The sequence below is a fragment of the Punica granatum genome, chromosome 4, assembly GCF_007655135.1.
Source record: "Punica granatum isolate Tunisia-2019 chromosome 4, ASM765513v2, whole genome shotgun sequence".
Classification (NCBI taxonomy): Eukaryota; Viridiplantae; Streptophyta; class Magnoliopsida; order Myrtales; family Lythraceae; genus Punica; species Punica granatum.
The window spans coordinates 39611849-39630618 of NC_045130.1; the positions used below are offsets into that span (position 1 = coordinate 39611849).

An 18770-nucleotide genomic window follows, 5' to 3' on the forward strand; every position below is an offset into this window, starting at 1 on the left:
TTAAGAATGTGTCGCACTGTCTCTTGCTCAAAAAGGCTTGTTAGTAGTGGAATATTCCATCTCTTTGGTTGGTGCAGTATCAGGTCGCTTACTTTCAGGTTCACGTCTTAAACTACATTTAATATAGAAGACGGTTTGTGATTGTGCGTACTTGGGATCCATGGATCTAGCCAAGCTGAGATGGTTGTGCCATTACCTACAATGAAGCAAGTACTTGAATGGTGTCTTTGCACCATTGGAGGCCTTTCCAAATTGATGAGGGAGAAGAGCGATTTGTGGAATTTAGAAAGTTACCGTGCTTTGCCTTTATAGCTCTCCATACAAGACTGTTGGTTGTTTTTATCAATGCTTAGGCTGTTTTTGGGAGCATTGCCTTGTTTGAGTCTTCTGCTCTTCGGAAGCCCAATCCACCTTTTGCTCTTGGTTGGCAAATCGAGTCCCAACTCTTTGGCGCATAGTAGGTGCCCTCTTCTTTGCTAGTATCCAACCAAAATCGTTTTGTTACCTTGTCGATGTTGTTTAGTGTTGATTTTGGAAACCGAAACAATGACATGGTGTAGATAGGGGTACTATAAACAATGGAGTTGATCGGAGTTGCTCTACCTGCGCCAAGAGAGTGCTTTGGTCTTCCATGAAGCAAGTTTGGCTTTGATCTTGTCAATGAGAAATTGGAATGATTCTTTCTTCTTTCTTTTAATGAATAGTGGGTTGCCCAAGTATTTTAGATCGTCGTTTAGCTTCCTCATACCTAGGATCGATTTCGTTGTTCTTCTTGTGTTTGCCGACCAATCACAGAATTTGTCTAGGATACTTTTTGTGGCTCTAATGTTTGCTTTCGTTACTCTAGTTAGGATTAGAAGATCATGTGCAAACATTAGATGAGATATCTATGGCCCACCTCTATTTAATTGAATGCCTTTGATGGTGCCATTTGCTTCTGCTGTGTATAGAAGTCGAGATAGGATTTCCATTGATATCACAAATAAGTAGGGTGAAATAGGATCTCCTCGCCTTAAGCCTCTAGATGGTGAAAAATGACCGTGAGGTGAGTTGTTGAGTAGGATAGAGAAGGTTGGAGTTGAGATGCACTGATATATTCATGATATAAAAGTCGAGTGGAATCCTAGTTGTTGAAGGATCTTGATGATAAAGTTCCATTCAATTTTGTCAAAGGCTTTCATAAAGTCTATTTTCATCCTTATTCATCCTCTACGAACCTTTGTTTTCCTCATCGTGTGAAGGATCTCTTGGACAAGTAGACCGTTCTTGTTGATCCATCTCCCTTCAATGTAAACAATTTGGTTCGGGGAAATGATTTTGTGGAGAAGTGGCTTGAGTCTGTTAGTAATGATTTTTTAGACAACTTTGTAGTTAACATTGCACAGACTAATGGGCCTTAAGTCTTTAAAGGTGGCAGCCCCTTGGCACTTTGATATGAGACAGAGAAAAGTATTATTTCACTCCTTGAGAATGTGATTTGAGTTGAAGAAACCCTTCACTGCAGAGAAAATGAGAGGCTTTACTGTTTCTCCTTAGTGCTTGTAGAATAGAGATGGAATTTCATTTGATCCTAGCGCTTTGAGATTTGGAATTGAGTTTAAGGCAGTTAGGATTTCCTTATCATCAGGAATTCGAGTTGAGTTTTCATTTTCAAATTCTGTGATGATTTGGTTGATCAGCCCTTCGATATCCTCGGGAATTACTGGATGGGGGGTAGTGAATAGGTCTTGAAAGTTCCTAAGGAAGTAGTTCCCTATTCCATCATAATTTTGCCTCCATTCCCCATTTGTGTCTTTAATGGCTGCAATGTGATTTGAACTCCTTCAGATGACAGTTGAGAGGTAAAAGAATTTAGAGTTCTTGTCTCCTTCCTTTAGCCATAGTTCCCTCGATTTTTGGTGCCATAGAAGATCCTTCCTGATGAGGTTTTTGGCTGCAATGTGGTTTGAACTCCTTCGGACAACGACATGTTTACCCAAACATGAAGGGGGTCTGGGAATAAGGGATTTGGAAAGCTGGAATAAGGTGGGTGGCTTGGATGCATACTTACTTGATTAAGAAGAGAGGTTTTTGGGCACTCAAAATTCCAGGGGTTTGTTCTTGGAGCTGGTGAAAAATTTTGCAGCTCAAACCAATTGCTCAGCTAATGATGTTTGAACGAGCTTGGAGATGGTTGTCACACTTCGTTTTAGTTTGACTCGTGGCTCCCTGTGGGGCCTTTGATTACTTTTTGTGCTAATGGTGTCCAGTGCTTTCCTACTATCTCGAGGACAGCTACTATTGCATTTGTCTTCAAGGATGGAGCGTGGTGTTGGCCTAGAACAAGAGACCCTCAAGCTCGTGAGATTATCGACCTAGCTACACAGGTTCCTATTGCTGCGACTGATGAGATTGTATGGAGGGTTGATAAAGCATGTAAGTTTTCTCCCTCGAGCACATGGAGTGCCTTGGAGGCCTCAAGGAGAAAAAGTGAGATGGAGACATGTTTTGTGGTGTCCAGGGCATGTACCGAGAGCCGCTTTCATATGTTGGCTCACATGGTTAGATAGATTGACAACAAAGGTAAAAATGCAACGATGGAGACCTAAACCATGTCTTGAATGGGAATTTTATGGTCTTACAGCGGAATCGCAAGACCATCTTCTCTTCTCTTGCCCGGTCACCGGCGGTATATGGCTAAGCATCATGAGCAGAATACGAGTTCATCAAAGCAGCATGTCCTGGCATTCTGAATCCGAGTGGATAATTTCTTTTAAAGGTAGGAAACTTGATAGTATAATTTTGCGTCTCTTTCGGAGATATTATGTATATACTGTGTGGCACGAGAGAAACATGAGAATTTTTAGGAAATTTGTTTCTACAGTCTCTCTGTTAGTGGGAAAGATATTAAATCATGTCAAGGAGAAAGTTGTTTCACTGCCAAATGTTCAATTTAAGTTACCGCGCTCAGTGTTTGCAGATAGGATATGATTAAGTTCTACTCTATAAATGGTTTTGTGGCCTGCGTACCAACATTTTGTATACTGATGTATAGGGTCCAAGATAGGGCCTGCGTGCCTTGAAAATTTTGCTGTTTCGTTGCAGTTTTGATTCTAGATGAGTGTTTGCAAATCTTTGGTTATATGAGTATAATACTGACACTTATTCAAAAAATATGTTATATGGTAGAGAAAAGCCTTTTTGCTGGGATATATGAACAAATTAAATGTACACATTACCAACATATACATATATATATATATATATACATTGGAAACATTTGTCTATGTATATATATTACATTTGCAAAAGGATATTAATTTTCTAATCACCATGACATGCGAATGAAGTAAGTATACAACATTAATTAGATCTTATTGTAGACATAGGAAGTAATCAATGAAGGCAACACTATCTGCCCCCTAATTAACCACAATTAATTGTATCAATCATGGGTGTAATAATAGAACTGAACGACCAGCTTCTGCTTAATTAGGCGTAATTTTAACCCAAAGGTTTATACTCTACAGCAACGAGCTAGCTGGGCCGCCATCATGTCGTTCAACAATTGCATTAGTAGGATGATCCAACGTGTTCTTATTCCTCTTTTCTTTTTCTCTTTTTCTCTTTTTCGATTGAATGAATATCTTTCCAATAATTTCCAGAAACCAAAGAAGCATTATTCCCTCGGGTTAACTGACTACATCATGGTCGTCGTCATCATTTTATTGCAGTTAAGGCATTTAAAGGATATATACATGCGAGGGGAGATTGGAAATGGTGGGGACGAGGAAATTGAGTTCGGGCTAATAATGGGCCCACCCTGCCCTGCCTATATCGAGAGAGAGAGAGAGAGAGAGAGAGAGAGCGAGAGAGGAGTCTTTCTTCTTTGGCTGCAGGTGGGGATGTTCAATAGTGTCATTGCAATTGTCCTCACATTCATTACTGTTGGAACTAACGAAAACTTTTTGAGGGCTTCCACCACATACACCCCTTTGAATTGGATTGGAGAACCAGTGATCCCTCAAACATATGTATTTATATATCTATTTATAGAATATGATTCATAAAAATATGTGTGCTCGCTTGTGTACGTGTACATATTATATATATATATATATATATATATACATGATTAAAAGGCTTAAAATTTTGACATAAAGTATATCGCATAGGCGTTAACTGGAAAATTTACCATACATGCATATATTCACACGGTTTCATACGCTGTATACTTGTGGTCGGGTATATATGTGAAAATTATTTGATGTGTAATTTATAGAATTACACTATATATATGTGTGTAAAGTAAAGTCAATGCAAATGGATTTTCAACCCAAATAATATTTCACATCATTTCTTATTTTTCGATATAATTATGAAAACAATAGCCAAAATCAATATATATATATATATATATATATAAACACACAATGTTTCGACACTTGCCGATTCAGCTTTCTAGCCATGTGTACAACAATAGACATGAGATATTGTAACTATGTACTACATGTATAATTTTTCTAGCTATAGCTCACGATAGATCAAATATTTGTTGTAATATTAGCCGTGTTCCGAAATATGTACAAGGTCCGTCACGATGTTAATGTTTAGGGATTAATAAAAGTCTCTATCAGTAGTTGCTGGTGAAGGTGGCACGAGAATATTAATCCACGCCAAACATATAGTTCTCTCAGTCTCTCTCTAATTACTATTGGCTGAAGCCCTATAAATTTTGCCACAACCTTTTTTTTTTTTTTGGTGCAAAAATCTTGCCCACCAATTTAGCTGAATCCGACAGTGAGAGACATTGAGAGGTCATATATATATATATATATATATATATATCGAACAGTAATGAAACAAGCCAAAGAAAATCAAATGAATAGATCGAACAGTAATGATGATGATGATTGTACATCATTAGGGTTCGTGTTGTTCTTTTGCTTCCATCTTTCCCTTCCTATATAACCCCACTTGTTCTCCATTCTTCCACCCTTTCAACCTTTTCTGGCAGCCCCCCGGGCATCCTTTTCCCATTTCCTTCATTCTTCTAATTTCCTCGGGATCTGAGCCGACAATTCGACACACAGAGACTGTTTAGCTTATTTTAGGGCTCAATTCCCGAGGATATATATTGCAAGAACAGTACTATGTTTCTGATTATCTTGATCTTTCCTTGTCCGGCAACTCTCTGATCTATTTTTCTTTGTCTCTGTTTGTCCAAATTGGTTTACTTTGGGGGAGTGAAAAAAGTTGACAAAGTTGGTCCTGTGATTCTATTGTTCCTTGTTCTTTGGAGGACGATTCGGCTCCAACAACCAAAAGCTCTAGGTATGTGCATATATACTCTTCCATCTCTTCATGTGTTCCGTTTTCAATCTCGTTCATTTTTTCTTGGATAGTTCATTAGATTTTGTTTTTTTGAATTTGTCATTTTCTAGTTCTTGGAAAGTACCTTTTTTTTTCTTTTCCTTTTTGTAATAATAAGTATGTTTTGAAACTTTGTGATTGCGTTTTTATATTGCTCTTGATCCTCCTTGTTGAATTTCTGATCAAATGGCATATAAGGTTATACATGGAGGATCGACTGATATCAAGCTTTTGGATACATAAATATTAAACCTAATATTTGTCTATAAAGCACAACAATCCGAGTAGATTTACACACCTATTATTCTCTTTAACATCCTTGTAAATTTTCATTAATTCTTGATACATGATTCATATGATCCTAGATATAGAGTCATAACAAGTGCATCTAATTATATCAATAATTACCTACCGAAAAAAAAATTATATCAACAATTAATGTGATTTCTAGCTACATCCATTTTTTTCCTATAAAATTTGCATAAATATATGGCAGACAATTTCTTCTAAAATTTTTTTCCTGATAACTGGTAATATTTGTTTTCCTTATTGTTTTTCAAATATTATAGATCCAAATGATCATTTCAGGTAGTTGTGTGTTTGAGTTACATGCAATGTAAGATTTATCGAGAGGAAAAGTTTCGTTTGGTGTTCATCAATGATTATCTGTTTTAGTCCATAGGGAAACTTTGCTGATCTACGTAGGAGAGATGTTATAAGATGTTCTCCATGAAACAGAAATTTTCAATGAAGAAAAATCCTGATCGCAGACAAAATTCCTCGGTAAATCATCACATTGCAATTAGGGCTTACCGATCAAGGAGATAAGTTTATATATTCATTTATTTTTTACTTTTTTGGGATCTAAGACTGATGTTTGTCTTTTTCTATAATAATATCGGGTATATATAGATATTTATGAATCTTATTCTTTGGGATCATTGCATAATTAACCTTCAAGTGATTATATATTTGATCAGTTATGTTTGATTAAGAGCTCACTGATATATCATCCCTTATGATATAATCTCACCCCGAGAGAGGAGACATAATGATTTATACTGTTTTAATTAAGCTTTAAGAAAAGAACAGTAATGATCTACTTCTCCCAAAACATGCTAATTAGGCTTCAGTTTATGTTCCTAGCTTATTTAACTGCCTTTCTTTTTTTTTTTAATGGGGTACCTGGATGAAGTAATTTGTGAAATCAATACCGATACTTTTAACAAGATTTTATGTGTCTTCGTTCAAATTAACTATACTAGCTAGGGCATGTGATTCTGTGTCCATATATGCTGATTTTATTTCTCCTAATAAATGCATACAGGATCCAAGATCGAAGTGGGTGGATATGAATGCTTTCTCACGTGTCCCCCCGGGTTTTCGTTTCCACCCGACTGATGAAGAGCTTGTTGATTACTACCTCAGGAAAAAGATTAATTCAAGGAGAATTGACCTAGATGTCATCAAAGACGTCGACCTCTACAAAATTGAGCCATGGGATCTTCAAGGTGATGGCATGTTCATTATCCTTTAATAGTGAAATCGATATATCAATGCCATGACAAATCAAACATCTTGCTTGGAATATCGTTTAATATTTTAATTTTATTTTCTGAAAAATTTTGAACAGAATTATGTCGAATTAGCGTGGAAGAGCAGAATGAATGGTACTTCTTTAGCCACAAAGACAAGAAGTACCCAACGGGAACTCGGACCAATAGAGCTACTGCAGCGGGGTTCTGGAAAGCCACAGGACGGGACAAGGCAATATATTCTAAGCATGACTTGATTGGCATGAGGAAGACCTTAGTGTTTTATAAAGGTCGAGCACCAAATGGACAAAAGTCCGATTGGATTATGCATGAATATCGGCTGGAAACCGATGAGAACGGCACTCCTCAGGCAAGAAAAACCCTCAACCAAATGTCCTATATATGTATCCTTTCTTTGTTCTTTGAAATATTGTTTGCATATATTCTCGTGTAATGTATCGATCTTGCATTTGATCAATTACTTATGGTCCTTTGCTCAAAAGTACATATTTGTTGCGCAAATACCCAAGAGTCATATATTATTTGTTTGGTATTTACATGGCACAGGAAGAAGGTTGGGTGGTGTGTAGGGTTTTCAAGAAGAGGATCCCGACGGTCCGGAAGATGAGCGAACACGGCTCTCCGTGTTGGTATGATGATCAATCCCCATTCATGCCCGACCTTGACTCGCCGAACCAAAGCTCAAACCCTAGCAATTTGGCTAACTACCATCATCTCCCTTATGCATGCAAGAAAGAGCTTGATCTTCATCAGTACCAACTTCCCCAAGAACATTTCATGCAGCTCCCTCTCTTAGAGAACCCAAAACTACTCCTTGCACCGTTCGGCCTTGACATGAACCAATCAACTGCCCTTCAGTCTTCGTCATCGCTCACCCAAGAACAGAACTTGCACTCGCTCTTTGGCAACAACAACAATAATAATCACGAGCAAGAGGTTGTGGATCAAGTCACTGATTGGCGAGTTCTGGACAAGTTTGTAGCTTCTCAGCTGAGCCAGGAGGATGCTCCTAATGTCAACACTAACGGGGCAGCTGCTAGACAACTGGGCAAGCAGGATATGATCACAGATGATGGGTCTCTACAAACCTCTACCAGTTGCCAAATGGATCTGTGGAAATGACCCCCAAGATACATATTTAACGATTAAATTACTCTATTGATGCATGGTATATACTGAACATAGGATAATATTGATTCTACTAAGATGATAAGAGGAAGTTGTGCGTATCAGCCAACACCTTGTACATTACATAAAATCGAGAACCATATATTGCAACCCTTATTTTAATTGTTTTGTCCAGCTTGCTAGTCATTGTTTATGGTAGTTGTATTGTCTCAAGCAAGATTTCTAACTTTAGCAGCACAAATTTACATCCATACAGTCATTGGATCATATGGGTTCCACATTTAAAGTACGGGACACTTTCAATATATTGGGGGTGGGAATAATGCATAGCTGGTCCTGCTATATATAACCTGTAGGATCTTAAGTTGAAATGCAATTTGTATTTCTATACAACACGTTTTACAATTTTTCCTTTTGTCAGTGAAAAGAATTACAGATTTTTTAGGTGTAACGAGAAAGTGTCTGTTATACTTATTGTACTACCGGAAATTAATGAAAAAGTCACATCTTTGCCAACAAAGTTTATATTGCTTGCTGATCAATCTTCTTTTTCTATTTTCTTTTTCCTTTCTCGGCGAAGTTTATTGTCTATTAATCGCAAAAGCATGTAGAAGACACAGTTCTACTTGTCTGATCAAATATAATAAGCAGACCGTGTCTATGCAGTGTACATACGATATGAAACTTAAAGTACGGTTTGCCAGTTCACCCAAAAAAAAAAATGTTAAGTTTGCAATGATTTTAAGGACAGTTACCTCCCTAAGGAATATGAATTGAAGTAATGTATATAGCTACAGATAGTTAATGAATGAAGTTTGGTATATGGGGTTAAACAAGGCCGTGGATTCCAAGCAAACTCTTAGGATCATTACATATGTCTAACTTTGCTGGGAAGTTTGCCAAGCTCAAAAACATATATATAAAGCATTCACATGATTTCTTGCTCTTTTTTTTTTGGGTGGGCAAATTTCTTGCTCTTTTTAATCTTGGAAGGCACTCAAACCCCAATAACTACTGAACCATCCATATATATAAATATATACATATATATAAGATCCTAAAAAATTATTTAATGTGTATCAAAGAGGATTTAATGCAGTAGTACACGCTCTCTTCTAGTAACCTGGAATTTCAAAATTTGATACTTGGTGGGACTACAGTGTCCCTTTATTAGTTTTAGAGAAATGCCTGGGATCATTCAGGTGTGTCCTCCATGATATATACCTCCAAGTATGAAACCCGGCTTTGTCAGTTAAGATCAAACATACATGCAACGTGTGCTGCTTTCAGTTAATATGATGCAAATGGAAACGTTAAAATCTTATATCTTATGATATGATAGAATTATCACGTACTTAGCAGAGTGAATTTAGATAATGGACGAGTTACCCGGAAACTAGTATAGACAAAGACAATTCATTAAGGTAAAGATGCATATATACGAACCCTCAGGAACCTTAGAAAGACCAAAAATAAGAGGATCTTCGTATATCATATATGCATGGTAGCTATGTGGGTGTTATGTCTATGTATATACACATAAATATATACGTGTCAATTTTAGAAGTATAGAGAGAAAAAAGAAATCCAACCATTGAAGAACCTGCAAAAACATTTTGATCCAGAGATGAGAACCGGATAGGAGAGCAAACGTGAATAGTTGCGTATGCAAAGAGCTGCCCCCGTTAATCTGTTCCCTCGCGACCCGATTTCCTGCCCCTTGCGTTATTAACTCTCGAGGAAAACATCGAAGAGGAGATAAGTCAGAAGCTAAGCTAGTGAGTGAGACTACTGATCTCTTCCAGTTTGAGAATGGGAGTCAATCGCCAGGTCAAATAATCCTTTTTAAAGCAAACAGAAAAGTTCTGCATGCGACATATGAAGTAGTCATGCACTCATTCCGAATGAGTGAATGGTCGGAGAGAGTGCTATCGGAAAGGAATCCAGTGTCACAGAAAGAGAATTCAATGGCCTCGCCAAGTCAAGTCAACGCTTTTAATACAATCATTTTGACTCTCATGATGGATGAAAATTATTTTTTCTTACCAAGCCATATCCTCTGGCCATGGTTTCTTTAGTTTTCTCTTGCAAACTCTCCATCTCTATCTAATATTAATGGCATCCTCCAACACACTGATTTGGTAACTCATAGCATTAAAAAAAACGGAGATTTGAGAATCAGAAATATATTCCTTTTTTCTTTTAATGAGATCATGAGGTGTTATTGACAACTTAACTATTTGTTAAAATTAATATTCTTTAGACGATAATTATCATAATTACAAAGTGCTTATGAGTTTCGAAGTCTTAAATTGCCAGTACAGTAAATCCATTAATAGTTCCCTTCAACTCAATTCCCGCATGGTATGAAAGCATACATGTCCTCTCTCCAAATAAATGCTCTCTCCCCAAATAAATATAAGACATTATCCATTCAACCTTGGCTGATCTTCCGTGAAAATTGGTCGGCTAGAGCTCCTCCGCCTTTTGCAGCGCATATATATATATATATATATATATATATTACTAGCTGCACAGAGATGCATATTTTTTTCTCGATGTGCACCATTTAGTATTCCAAAGTCTATGGATGTCGACTAATTGCAGTTTGAGCGTGGTCAATTCATTAAGATATAAAATTCTTCCATACAATCGTAAATTCTCTCCATTCATAAAACTCAAACCCAATATCTTTATTTAAAGGAAACAGACATTGCACCATCTGAACAAAGTCCAGGTTGGTGAAAGTACATGTTTATCCAATGAACTTGTCGGCCCATTCTTGAAAGTTCTTTGCATAGAGAAAAGATTCAAGTATGGAATGGTAATTCTAATTTATGCTCAATGATGCATATGCATGTGAGGGAGTGCTTTTACAAATAAAAAGATTAATGGATTGTATAGAGAGAGGGGGAGGAGGGGGGTGGGGGGGACTAATAGGAGACAAGGAGTGTATCCGCCGACTGGTTGATGTTTCCTTGGCGTGTCCCAACTTGTCTCAATTATTATATATGTGAATATGATATGCTTATCATTGCTTGTCTCCTTAGCGTGTCCCACAACTTTTGTATCATCTGCTAGTCACCTGTCCTATATATGTTATGCGTCATTAACTGCAGATAATTTACTCATTAATTAGTACTTTTGGGATCGACTTTATATGATCCAGAACAACTCAACTTCCTTATTTCAGATCGAGGAAGCATTGAGGCTCCTTCTTGTCAATGTAAACATTAAGGACCGAAAGTGTTAAGACTTTGGAATCTGTTTGCTTAGTTACTCGGGTTGATTGAGTTTTTGAATATCATGTGGTGTGCGCCTAAAAACTCGCTGGACCTTTGAGTTCCAGAATAATCTTTTACCTGGGCCAGGCCCAAGCTATTCACAAACTTCAACATACAAAAGCTCATTATCTTTGGGCTAATATTCATGAGAAGCCCAGTTATACTGGGCTAATACACATGTAAAAGCACAGTTACATTGGGCTGGTAAGTGATATCCATGACTGATAAATAAATGTATAGGCCCATCTGGCAAGTCGACCCATCTCTTGCGGGCCCTTCCTTTTTGAGGCTATCGTAAATTTGGGCGTTTTGATTTCGGCCTCAATTGAGCCTACCATACATGTGAGATTTTGACATTTTTATTCCAGTCATAGAATCAATTGATCACACAGCAGATGGGACTTATGAACTATTACTTCAATCTTCATGGTCCCTACAAAAATTGGAATCATGAGGGCACCGCAGTATGAATTCAGTTGCCTCCAAGAATACAAAATCACTGAAAAATGAACTGAATAAGCCTACCCAAGGCGATATATAGATGCAATTACATCTCATTGAAGGGGAAAGGATGAATGAACGCAGAGTTCATCTCCCATATCTTGAGTGTTGCGGTCACGTTGAGGTCGGTCGCGTTGTTGAACAAGAAGAGTTTGGCGTTCCCGTAGATAGCTTCCGTTGGGTATACTCGAGATGTTATGACTCTCCTCCCTCCTTGGGCAAAGCTCTCCACGATCGAATGATCGACCTGAATCATCAGATGTTTCCATGTGTCAACGAAGTAATTATATACACTTGTGTACTTACTATATCAAGTTCATGGTTGATATATCGACACTGACCAGAATCCTCATGGTGAACTTTTCTCCATGGAGGACCGGGACAACCGTACCATAAAGCCTCCGGAAGACCTCAGTAGCCTTTGACGACCTGCGCATCGGAGGTAGTTCGATCATACATTGCACATATATATACTTCAAGAACCAGATTAGAATGGGCAGTAGGCGAACCTTGATTCATCAGTGCAGAAGAGTGTCATGAGAGAGCCATTAGCAGTCTTTACGATGCGGAAGTAGATGGGTGTGAGCTCAGATAACGATTCATCAGCAAGTACTGCTAGGCCGAAGGGACCCAAAGACGTCCTGTTATTTGCAACACTGCATTCTAATTCAGTTGGGGTTTCTCCGAGCATTGCCTCCAGTGAATCGCTTTGAATCTCGAATTCGGCGCTTATGTCGAGCTGCCAACATTGACAACAGCTGAGAAACAAAATTTGATTTAGTTGCGCTTAACTAAATCGATATCACACGAACCTGTGTAGCCATGCCAATGTCTAGAGGCACAAGTGACCCTGGCTCCAGTGCAACATCTTCAAACTCGGTGCAGTTGAGTCGCAAGCTCTCAATCTCTTCCACCGGCCACTGGAGGATGTTTGTTCTGGTCTTGTTGTCGTAGGTCACGACCCTCGGGATGGTCTAGAGGAAACATTGGAGGCCTTGGATTTACTTCATTTTGCATAAGATTTGCCTGTTAAAGAAAACGAAACTGCGGGATAACTTATATATACCTGAACTGAAGCCCAACCTTTGGCAAGGTCATCGTACTCCGTATCGGTCTCGTTGATCCAACCCCACAGAATCCGCCTTCCCTTGTTTTGATCATAGAACGTCTTGGAAGCATAGTACCTCCCGTAGTCCACCTGCAGCCCGATGCCAACGTCCATTTCCTGATCATCTGGGGTCCATGTGACATTCTCCGCATTGTATGTCCCGATTGCGTAGTAATCCAGCTTCAAATTATCCAAGCTAGCCTTCAGCACGTGCTTAATCCCAGGCCCAGTGACCGAAGTGTCCAAGCCATTTGTCGAGTTGGTGGAGATCGGGTAGAAGTCGACGCACTCCCACATGCCGGTGCCATTGACCGTGTGGAGTGGGTGGTCCAACAGGTTGTAGGTCTTGAAATCGGTGGTCTCATACACTAGGGCGATACCTATTGTCGTGTTGAGCCTGGAGCCGATCAGGATGTGCCATGTCCCGTTGGGCCCAGCCCAAGCCGTGGTCGGGTCGCGGAACTCGTCTGTCTCAATGCCGGTTGGAGGGGTAATGACTGGGTTGTCAGAGTACTTGACCCAATCGAGGAGGAGTGGGTCAGAGAGGTTCGCAGGGTAAGCCAAGTTCTGGACCTGCAATAACATAATTAATTTGATGTGTCACGTTGATTATCCATGTTAAGTACTCCAAGGCATGCGACTGGGCCGAGCCTAACTTCTCGTATATATGGACCAGTCAAGCCTATATCCTATTTTAAACAATATGGCTAATATCCAGAAAAATGGTTTAGTGCTAATCAAGTGAAAAATCTTGTAATTCCGAACTAATTAATTACCTGGACTGCATCGTTGGTATCACCAGTGTACAGCATGACGATGGTACCATTAGGGAGGGTGGTGGCAGACCCGGTCCAGACACCATTAATATCGTACCAGTGGTCAGGGACCATGGCGAGCGGGAGGTACAACCAATGGATCAGGTCCCTCGATATCGTATGGCCCCACGTGATGTTGCCCCAAACCGCCGAGTCCGGGTTGTATTGGTAGAACAGGTGGTACCACCCCATGTGGAACAGCGGACCTGCATCCCATCGGCATGACCATTGCTCAAAACTAACATGAATTGAGTGTGTACATGTCTTTCTGAATTATCTTTCGTTCAAAAAGAAAATATATCCGTAAGAAAATTTTTATAAAGTAAAAAATCGTTACTCACTCCTACATGACCAAATAACCGCAGATTTAGTATTCTTTTATAATCAAGTATACATAATTCCCAGTAAAAAATAAATAAGTCATATATTCTAACGCTAAAAAATTAAATTAATAGGACTGAGTAAAAATTTAGGTTGTTCTTGTGCGATCTTTTCCGAAATCAAACAATCGGTTCTCAACCGAAAGCAATCTAACTTGTTGCCCCGGTCGGGCAAGACAGGATCTATTCCCTTTTTTCTTTTTGTGTTCTTTTTCCTCTGGGCATGAGTTCGGCCAATAGAATTACTTGTCGAAAGAAGAGTTGGGTGACAAATACATATATCATAGATCAAACTATAAGTCCAAGGAAAGTTCTAACCTACAATTCAAATTGTGGGTATAACTTTTTTCCAAATGGGTTAGGTAGAGCATCTTAGATCGATCACAATCTTCCCAAAATCAAATCAAATCAAATCCACGTACGTAACTTATTAGAGGCACGTGATATGCTCCCTATATGTTCATACATATAGGTAGGAGAGAGCTCATACTAATTATTTATAAATAAAGAGAGACAACTAAAATAACAAACAAAAATAATGACTCCATCGCGCAGATCTGAAATTGACATAGCCATATCACAAGTACCGACTGAGCCATATCTTCTTTTTGGTGAGGATTAAATGATCAAAAAGTGACTATCGTTTTTCTCATATTAATAGCCATTCTCTCGGATGTTACGACTTTATATAACCACATATTAATTACTTTCATAAATTTCAGTTGTGTTCTTGGTAATCTGTTAGGCCCATGTGTACGGGGTCCATGGATCCTTCAAGAAGATAAGAAATGCCATAACTACATTCATATGAAAATCGAACCTAAAGTTTTTTCGGTAGGTCCCACCTATCGCAATGGATAATAATTCCCTATAATTTGTTGAGTTGTTATATATATAGCATGGGAATGGGAAAGGCGGTCCCACCTCCACCACTCCAACTTCCAGGATCCGATAGCACAACCACACATTATGTTGGAGGCCTTGTGATTGGTCAATAATTCCTCAACTCTTTTCTCTCTCTCTCTCTCCCTATCCCTTTTGATCAAGCTCAGGCCCAGCTGATATTGTATAAGTAATTACTGGTCAAAAAGCCATAGAGAGGTCACCACCCAATTTATTTTAACGTGCCAAAATCTGACACCCACGTCGATGTCTACGCGTGTGCATACATGTATGAGTATATATAAGAGTGGCCCCAGTTAATAACTACTCCCTATCAAAGAATAATCCACCTAAAGGAATAATGTTATTGTAATAGATCTCAGGAATTCTGTATTAAGTGAATATAAATCCATATTGTATGGCGTTTTAGCATACATTATATTTACAAATCTGGAGTAAATAGTCAAATTATAATATATATATATATATATATATATATATTCAGGTTAGCTGATTATTAACTGAGGGGATGATGTGGTGTGAGAGGACTTACCATCAGGATCTGAAGCCGATAAATTCCAAGTTCCATATAGCGGAGACGGGTGAATCCGAAGATCCCGAGCCAATAAAAGATAAGAATAGAATCAGATATTAGGACTGGAGCAGTGCAACCATAGATATTATATATCGCCAAATGATGATGATGATTATTGTGATGCACAAATTATAAAGAAGTCAATGAAAAAACATTGATCGGGAAGGAAAAGAAGACAAACCCAACCTACCATTAATAGAAAGTTTTTTTTTAAAAAAAAAAAAGGTCATTGAACAGATGGAGGGCAGTTTTAGAAAAATGAGAAAAGTTGAGGGACTTTTGTGAAATGCACCTACCGTTCATCCAGTTCTTCTCAGGCTGAAAATGGTAAGCAGTTCTCTGCCAAGCGAACTCGGACTTGGTCCAGTTGTAAGACAACCTGTCCCTCACCGATGGGTATGACTTTGCAGACACGCCCTCCATCTCTCCCCTCGGTCTCACATTGCTTGGATCCTCCAAATTATTCTCAGGGATGACCATCCTAGACGGTGACTTAGGGTTCTCGTTGACGATCAGGCCGACAAGTGACAGGAGGAACATGACCGACGCGAGGATACCGATGAAGCCCCTGATGGGTCGCCGCTGGCGGCTCTCTACTGGAGGGGTGGCAACGGAAGGGTCCTCCGGGAGGAGTGTATAGGGCTGGTCTGAGGTTCGCGAGGCGTCCATTTTGTTGGGCTTAGGAAACAAATTGAGAAATGTGATATATATGTATGTTTGTACTGTGTATATGTGTCAGAGAGAGAGAGAGAGAGGTTTAGGGCCTCATTGGGTTTATCTGAAGTAAGTGGTTGCTGTTTATATATGTGTGTGTATTGATTGGAGGGCCGGTTCAGTCTTCACTGATCCCATCAGGCAGTTCTCCACCAATATTATGCGCTGGCTTGGTTTTTGTTTGTACGTATGATTAAATTTGCAGAGAGAGAGAGAGAGAGAGGGAGTGAGGGAGGGGAGAAGAAGGGCAGTATATGTAAATATATGTTAAGCATGTGCATGTAATAAAGGGGCGCAGGCAGGCAGGGGTAGTGTTGCATTTGCAGCAGAAGGTAGATTTATTGTTTGAGCACATCAGTTCTTTTCGATTGGTTTGATAGTTATATAATGTGATTTGATTGGATTTGGGGTGAGATAGGTTGCGCATGTGAATGAATTTGTGATGGCTTAACGGAGGAGATAAAATACATTTCTTATTGTTATTATTTTGTGAGTTTCATATGCAAACGAAATGTATTGGTAGTAATGAGAAAATTGATTTAGTTATCCTTTGAAATTACTTGGAAAAGTGGAATAAGTAGTCTGCGCTGGCTAATGATAAGAAGTAAACTACAGATAGATTTCCTCAGTCACAAGGATTGTATCTTCATTTTGTATACCTTCCGGTCAAACCCAATAAGAGTAGATATTTATATGTGTGTGTGTGTGTGTTTGTATGTATAACAAGAACATTAAGCAGAACAATTGGCGAGGGCTTCCTAATATAAGACCTTTTCGGAGAGAGACGGATCACACTTAGTTTAATATAAATCGTCCAAAATTTCGCACTGGATTTCTCAACTACCAAAGAAAGAAATTACTGATGAGATTGATCCAACAATTGTTATAATTAAGTAAATACTCATATACACTTACGCACATACAGGACTTGGATGACCAAATTTACCGATCATCGTGCATTTGAGGACGTACAAGGGAATTTAATTAGGCCTATATTTACATCTTTGCATTGCATTAAAAGAATTCCATTGAGGATCCCATTAATGCCAAGGCAAAACAAATGGATGAAGAGATTACAAAGGGAGTAAAATTAAAAGAACAGACAGATCAAGTATATACATATATACATGCATGCATATTGTGCCATGTTAATAATGGAACTTTGATTGGGGCTCGTATTTGGATCAATGATATTATATGTTAACATGAATAATGGACAATATATAGTTAGATAAATTAAGGAACACTAATATATATATATATATATTATGTAGGAAAAAATGGGCAAGAAATCCAACAAATTCTATCTCTTCGCTTTTGTTATAATACGTACGGTTCCCATCTAATAATATTTATGTGCTTGAGAACGGAAAATCAATAAGTTCCTTTTACGTGTATAAGATAAGCACGTCTGTTCAGTCAAGAAGAAATGGCAGGGGAATAATTTTGAATTTTAGCTTGCGTGCATTAAGACATCTATAGAAACGGAAGCTGCGGACCAATGACTATTCCCCATGATAGAGATCATCGATTATGTCTCTTGGATCCTACATATACACTTGTCAGGTCGAGATTAATTAATTTAATTAGTACTCCAATATTTGAAATGTCCAAACTTCGAGATTGACCTAGAGAACGAAGAGAAAAGCGGTAAAACTGCAAGCTCGGCGGAAAGGGATCGAGTTAACAGCAGTATGACACTCGCACTCATCTGATAATTTAGAGATATATGTTCAATTTTCATCAACAGAATGCCCATTTTTATATATATATAATATTCATTTTCTTGTACTAAGTCACAAATCTCCTTCACAAATAATTAAAAAAAGTCGGAAGAAAGGGCTTTTTTTATTACAATGAGGTTCATGGCCCTTATATAAAAAAATGAAATTATTTCAACATAACTAGTCGCAGAGCGTAGACTTTTACATTTTTTTATTTTTAAGTAATTTTTCGTAAATTGAATGTCTTAGAATTAATTTATTAGATTTTAAAAAAAAAAAAAGAACAATCGAACTTTCTTGAAATATAACTTGTTATGCAAAGTATGGGTAATCTTTCCTAAATTGAATTTTGTAAAATTTAATTTATTAAATTTAAAAGAAACTCAATTGCATTATCTTGGAATATAATGTGTGATGAAAAATATGAGAGTTCAATAAAATGACATGAGAATATGGTAATTATAATGAGAGATTTTGGATCTTTATCTTTCTTTAAATGGAGAATGAAAGATTACTTAGTAAGTTACCTTCTTTTAAATATAAAAATATATTTTTGGTAGATATCCAGATAATGAATATATTTTTTTAATTATAACAAATTAATTTTTTTGTTCAAGGAATTATTACTTGAATAAAAGAGAGTACATGAATCAGTGAATGTATAAATAATGAGAACTTCCATGTGACAAATATATTATTGAGGAGAAGAGAGTCGAGCAACCATCAATAAG

At 38.0% G+C, this 18770-nt stretch overlaps 2 protein-coding genes and 1 long non-coding RNA gene across 5 annotated transcripts; 2 read left to right on the forward strand and 1 right to left on the reverse strand.

Moving 5' to 3' along the window:
- Window positions 1-4883: 4883 nt before the first annotated feature.
- Window positions 4884-8198, forward strand: LOC116202762 (NAC domain-containing protein 7-like). The gene is made up of 4 exons (XM_031534372.1): window positions 4884-5313; window positions 6680-6863; window positions 6986-7257; window positions 7455-8198. Exons 2-4 carry the CDS (start codon window positions 6704-6706, stop codon window positions 8028-8030), a joined length of 1008 nt encoding a protein of 335 aa, XP_031390232.1. The 5' UTR covers window positions 4884-5313; window positions 6680-6703; the 3' UTR covers window positions 8031-8198.
- A 3228-nt stretch (window positions 8199-11426) lies between these two features.
- LOC116204778 (beta-fructofuranosidase, soluble isoenzyme I-like) lies at window positions 11427-16523 on the reverse strand. Of its 2 annotated transcripts, XM_031537063.1 has the most exons (9): window positions 15898-16523; window positions 15560-15568; window positions 13706-13950; window positions 12888-13502; window positions 12634-12795; window positions 12331-12560; window positions 12163-12250; window positions 11846-12068; window positions 11427-11753 (listed from the first exon to the last, which is right to left on the reverse strand). In XM_031537063.1, the coding sequence occupies exons 1-8, from the start codon at window positions 16268-16270 to the stop codon at window positions 11868-11870; spliced, it is 1923 nt and encodes a 640-aa protein (XP_031392923.1). In that variant the 5' UTR covers window positions 16271-16523; the 3' UTR covers window positions 11427-11753; window positions 11846-11867. The 2 variants fall into 2 exon arrangements, with proteins under 2 accessions (XP_031392923.1, XP_031392922.1); XM_031537062.1 differs by having other exon boundaries at window positions 11431-12068.
- LOC116204779 lies at window positions 15922-16800 on the forward strand. 2 transcript variants are annotated; one of them, XR_004156403.1, is made up of 2 exons: window positions 15922-16356; window positions 16521-16800. It is a non-coding gene; the product is annotated as an uncharacterized LOC116204779 (long non-coding RNA). The 2 variants fall into 2 exon arrangements; XR_004156404.1 differs by having other exon boundaries at window positions 16222-16356; window positions 16525-16800.
- The last annotated feature ends 1970 nt before the right edge of the window (window positions 16801-18770 follow it).

Coding starts and splice junctions, on each gene's coding strand:
- LOC116202762 (XM_031534372.1), top strand. CDS start 6,704: ATGAATGCTTTCTCACGTGTCCCCCCGGGTTTTCGTTTCCACCCGACT. Junction 6,864..6,985: donor TGAGCCATGGGATCTTCAAG/GTGATGGCATGT, acceptor AATTTTGAACAG/AATTATGTCGAATTAGCGTG. Junction 7,258..7,454: donor ATGAGAACGGCACTCCTCAG/GCAAGAAAAACC, acceptor TACATGGCACAG/GAAGAAGGTTGGGTGGTGTG.
- LOC116204778 (XM_031537063.1), bottom strand. CDS start 16,270: ATGGACGCCTCGCGAACCTCAGACCAGCCCTATACACTCCTCCCGGAG. Junction 13,503..13,705: donor ATACCAACGATGCAGTCCAG/GTAATTAATTAG, acceptor ATGTTATTGCAG/GTCCAGAACTTGGCTTACCC. Junction 12,796..12,887: donor AAGGTTGGGCTTCAGTTCAG/GTATATATAAGT, acceptor TGTTTCCTCTAG/ACCATCCCGAGGGTCGTGAC.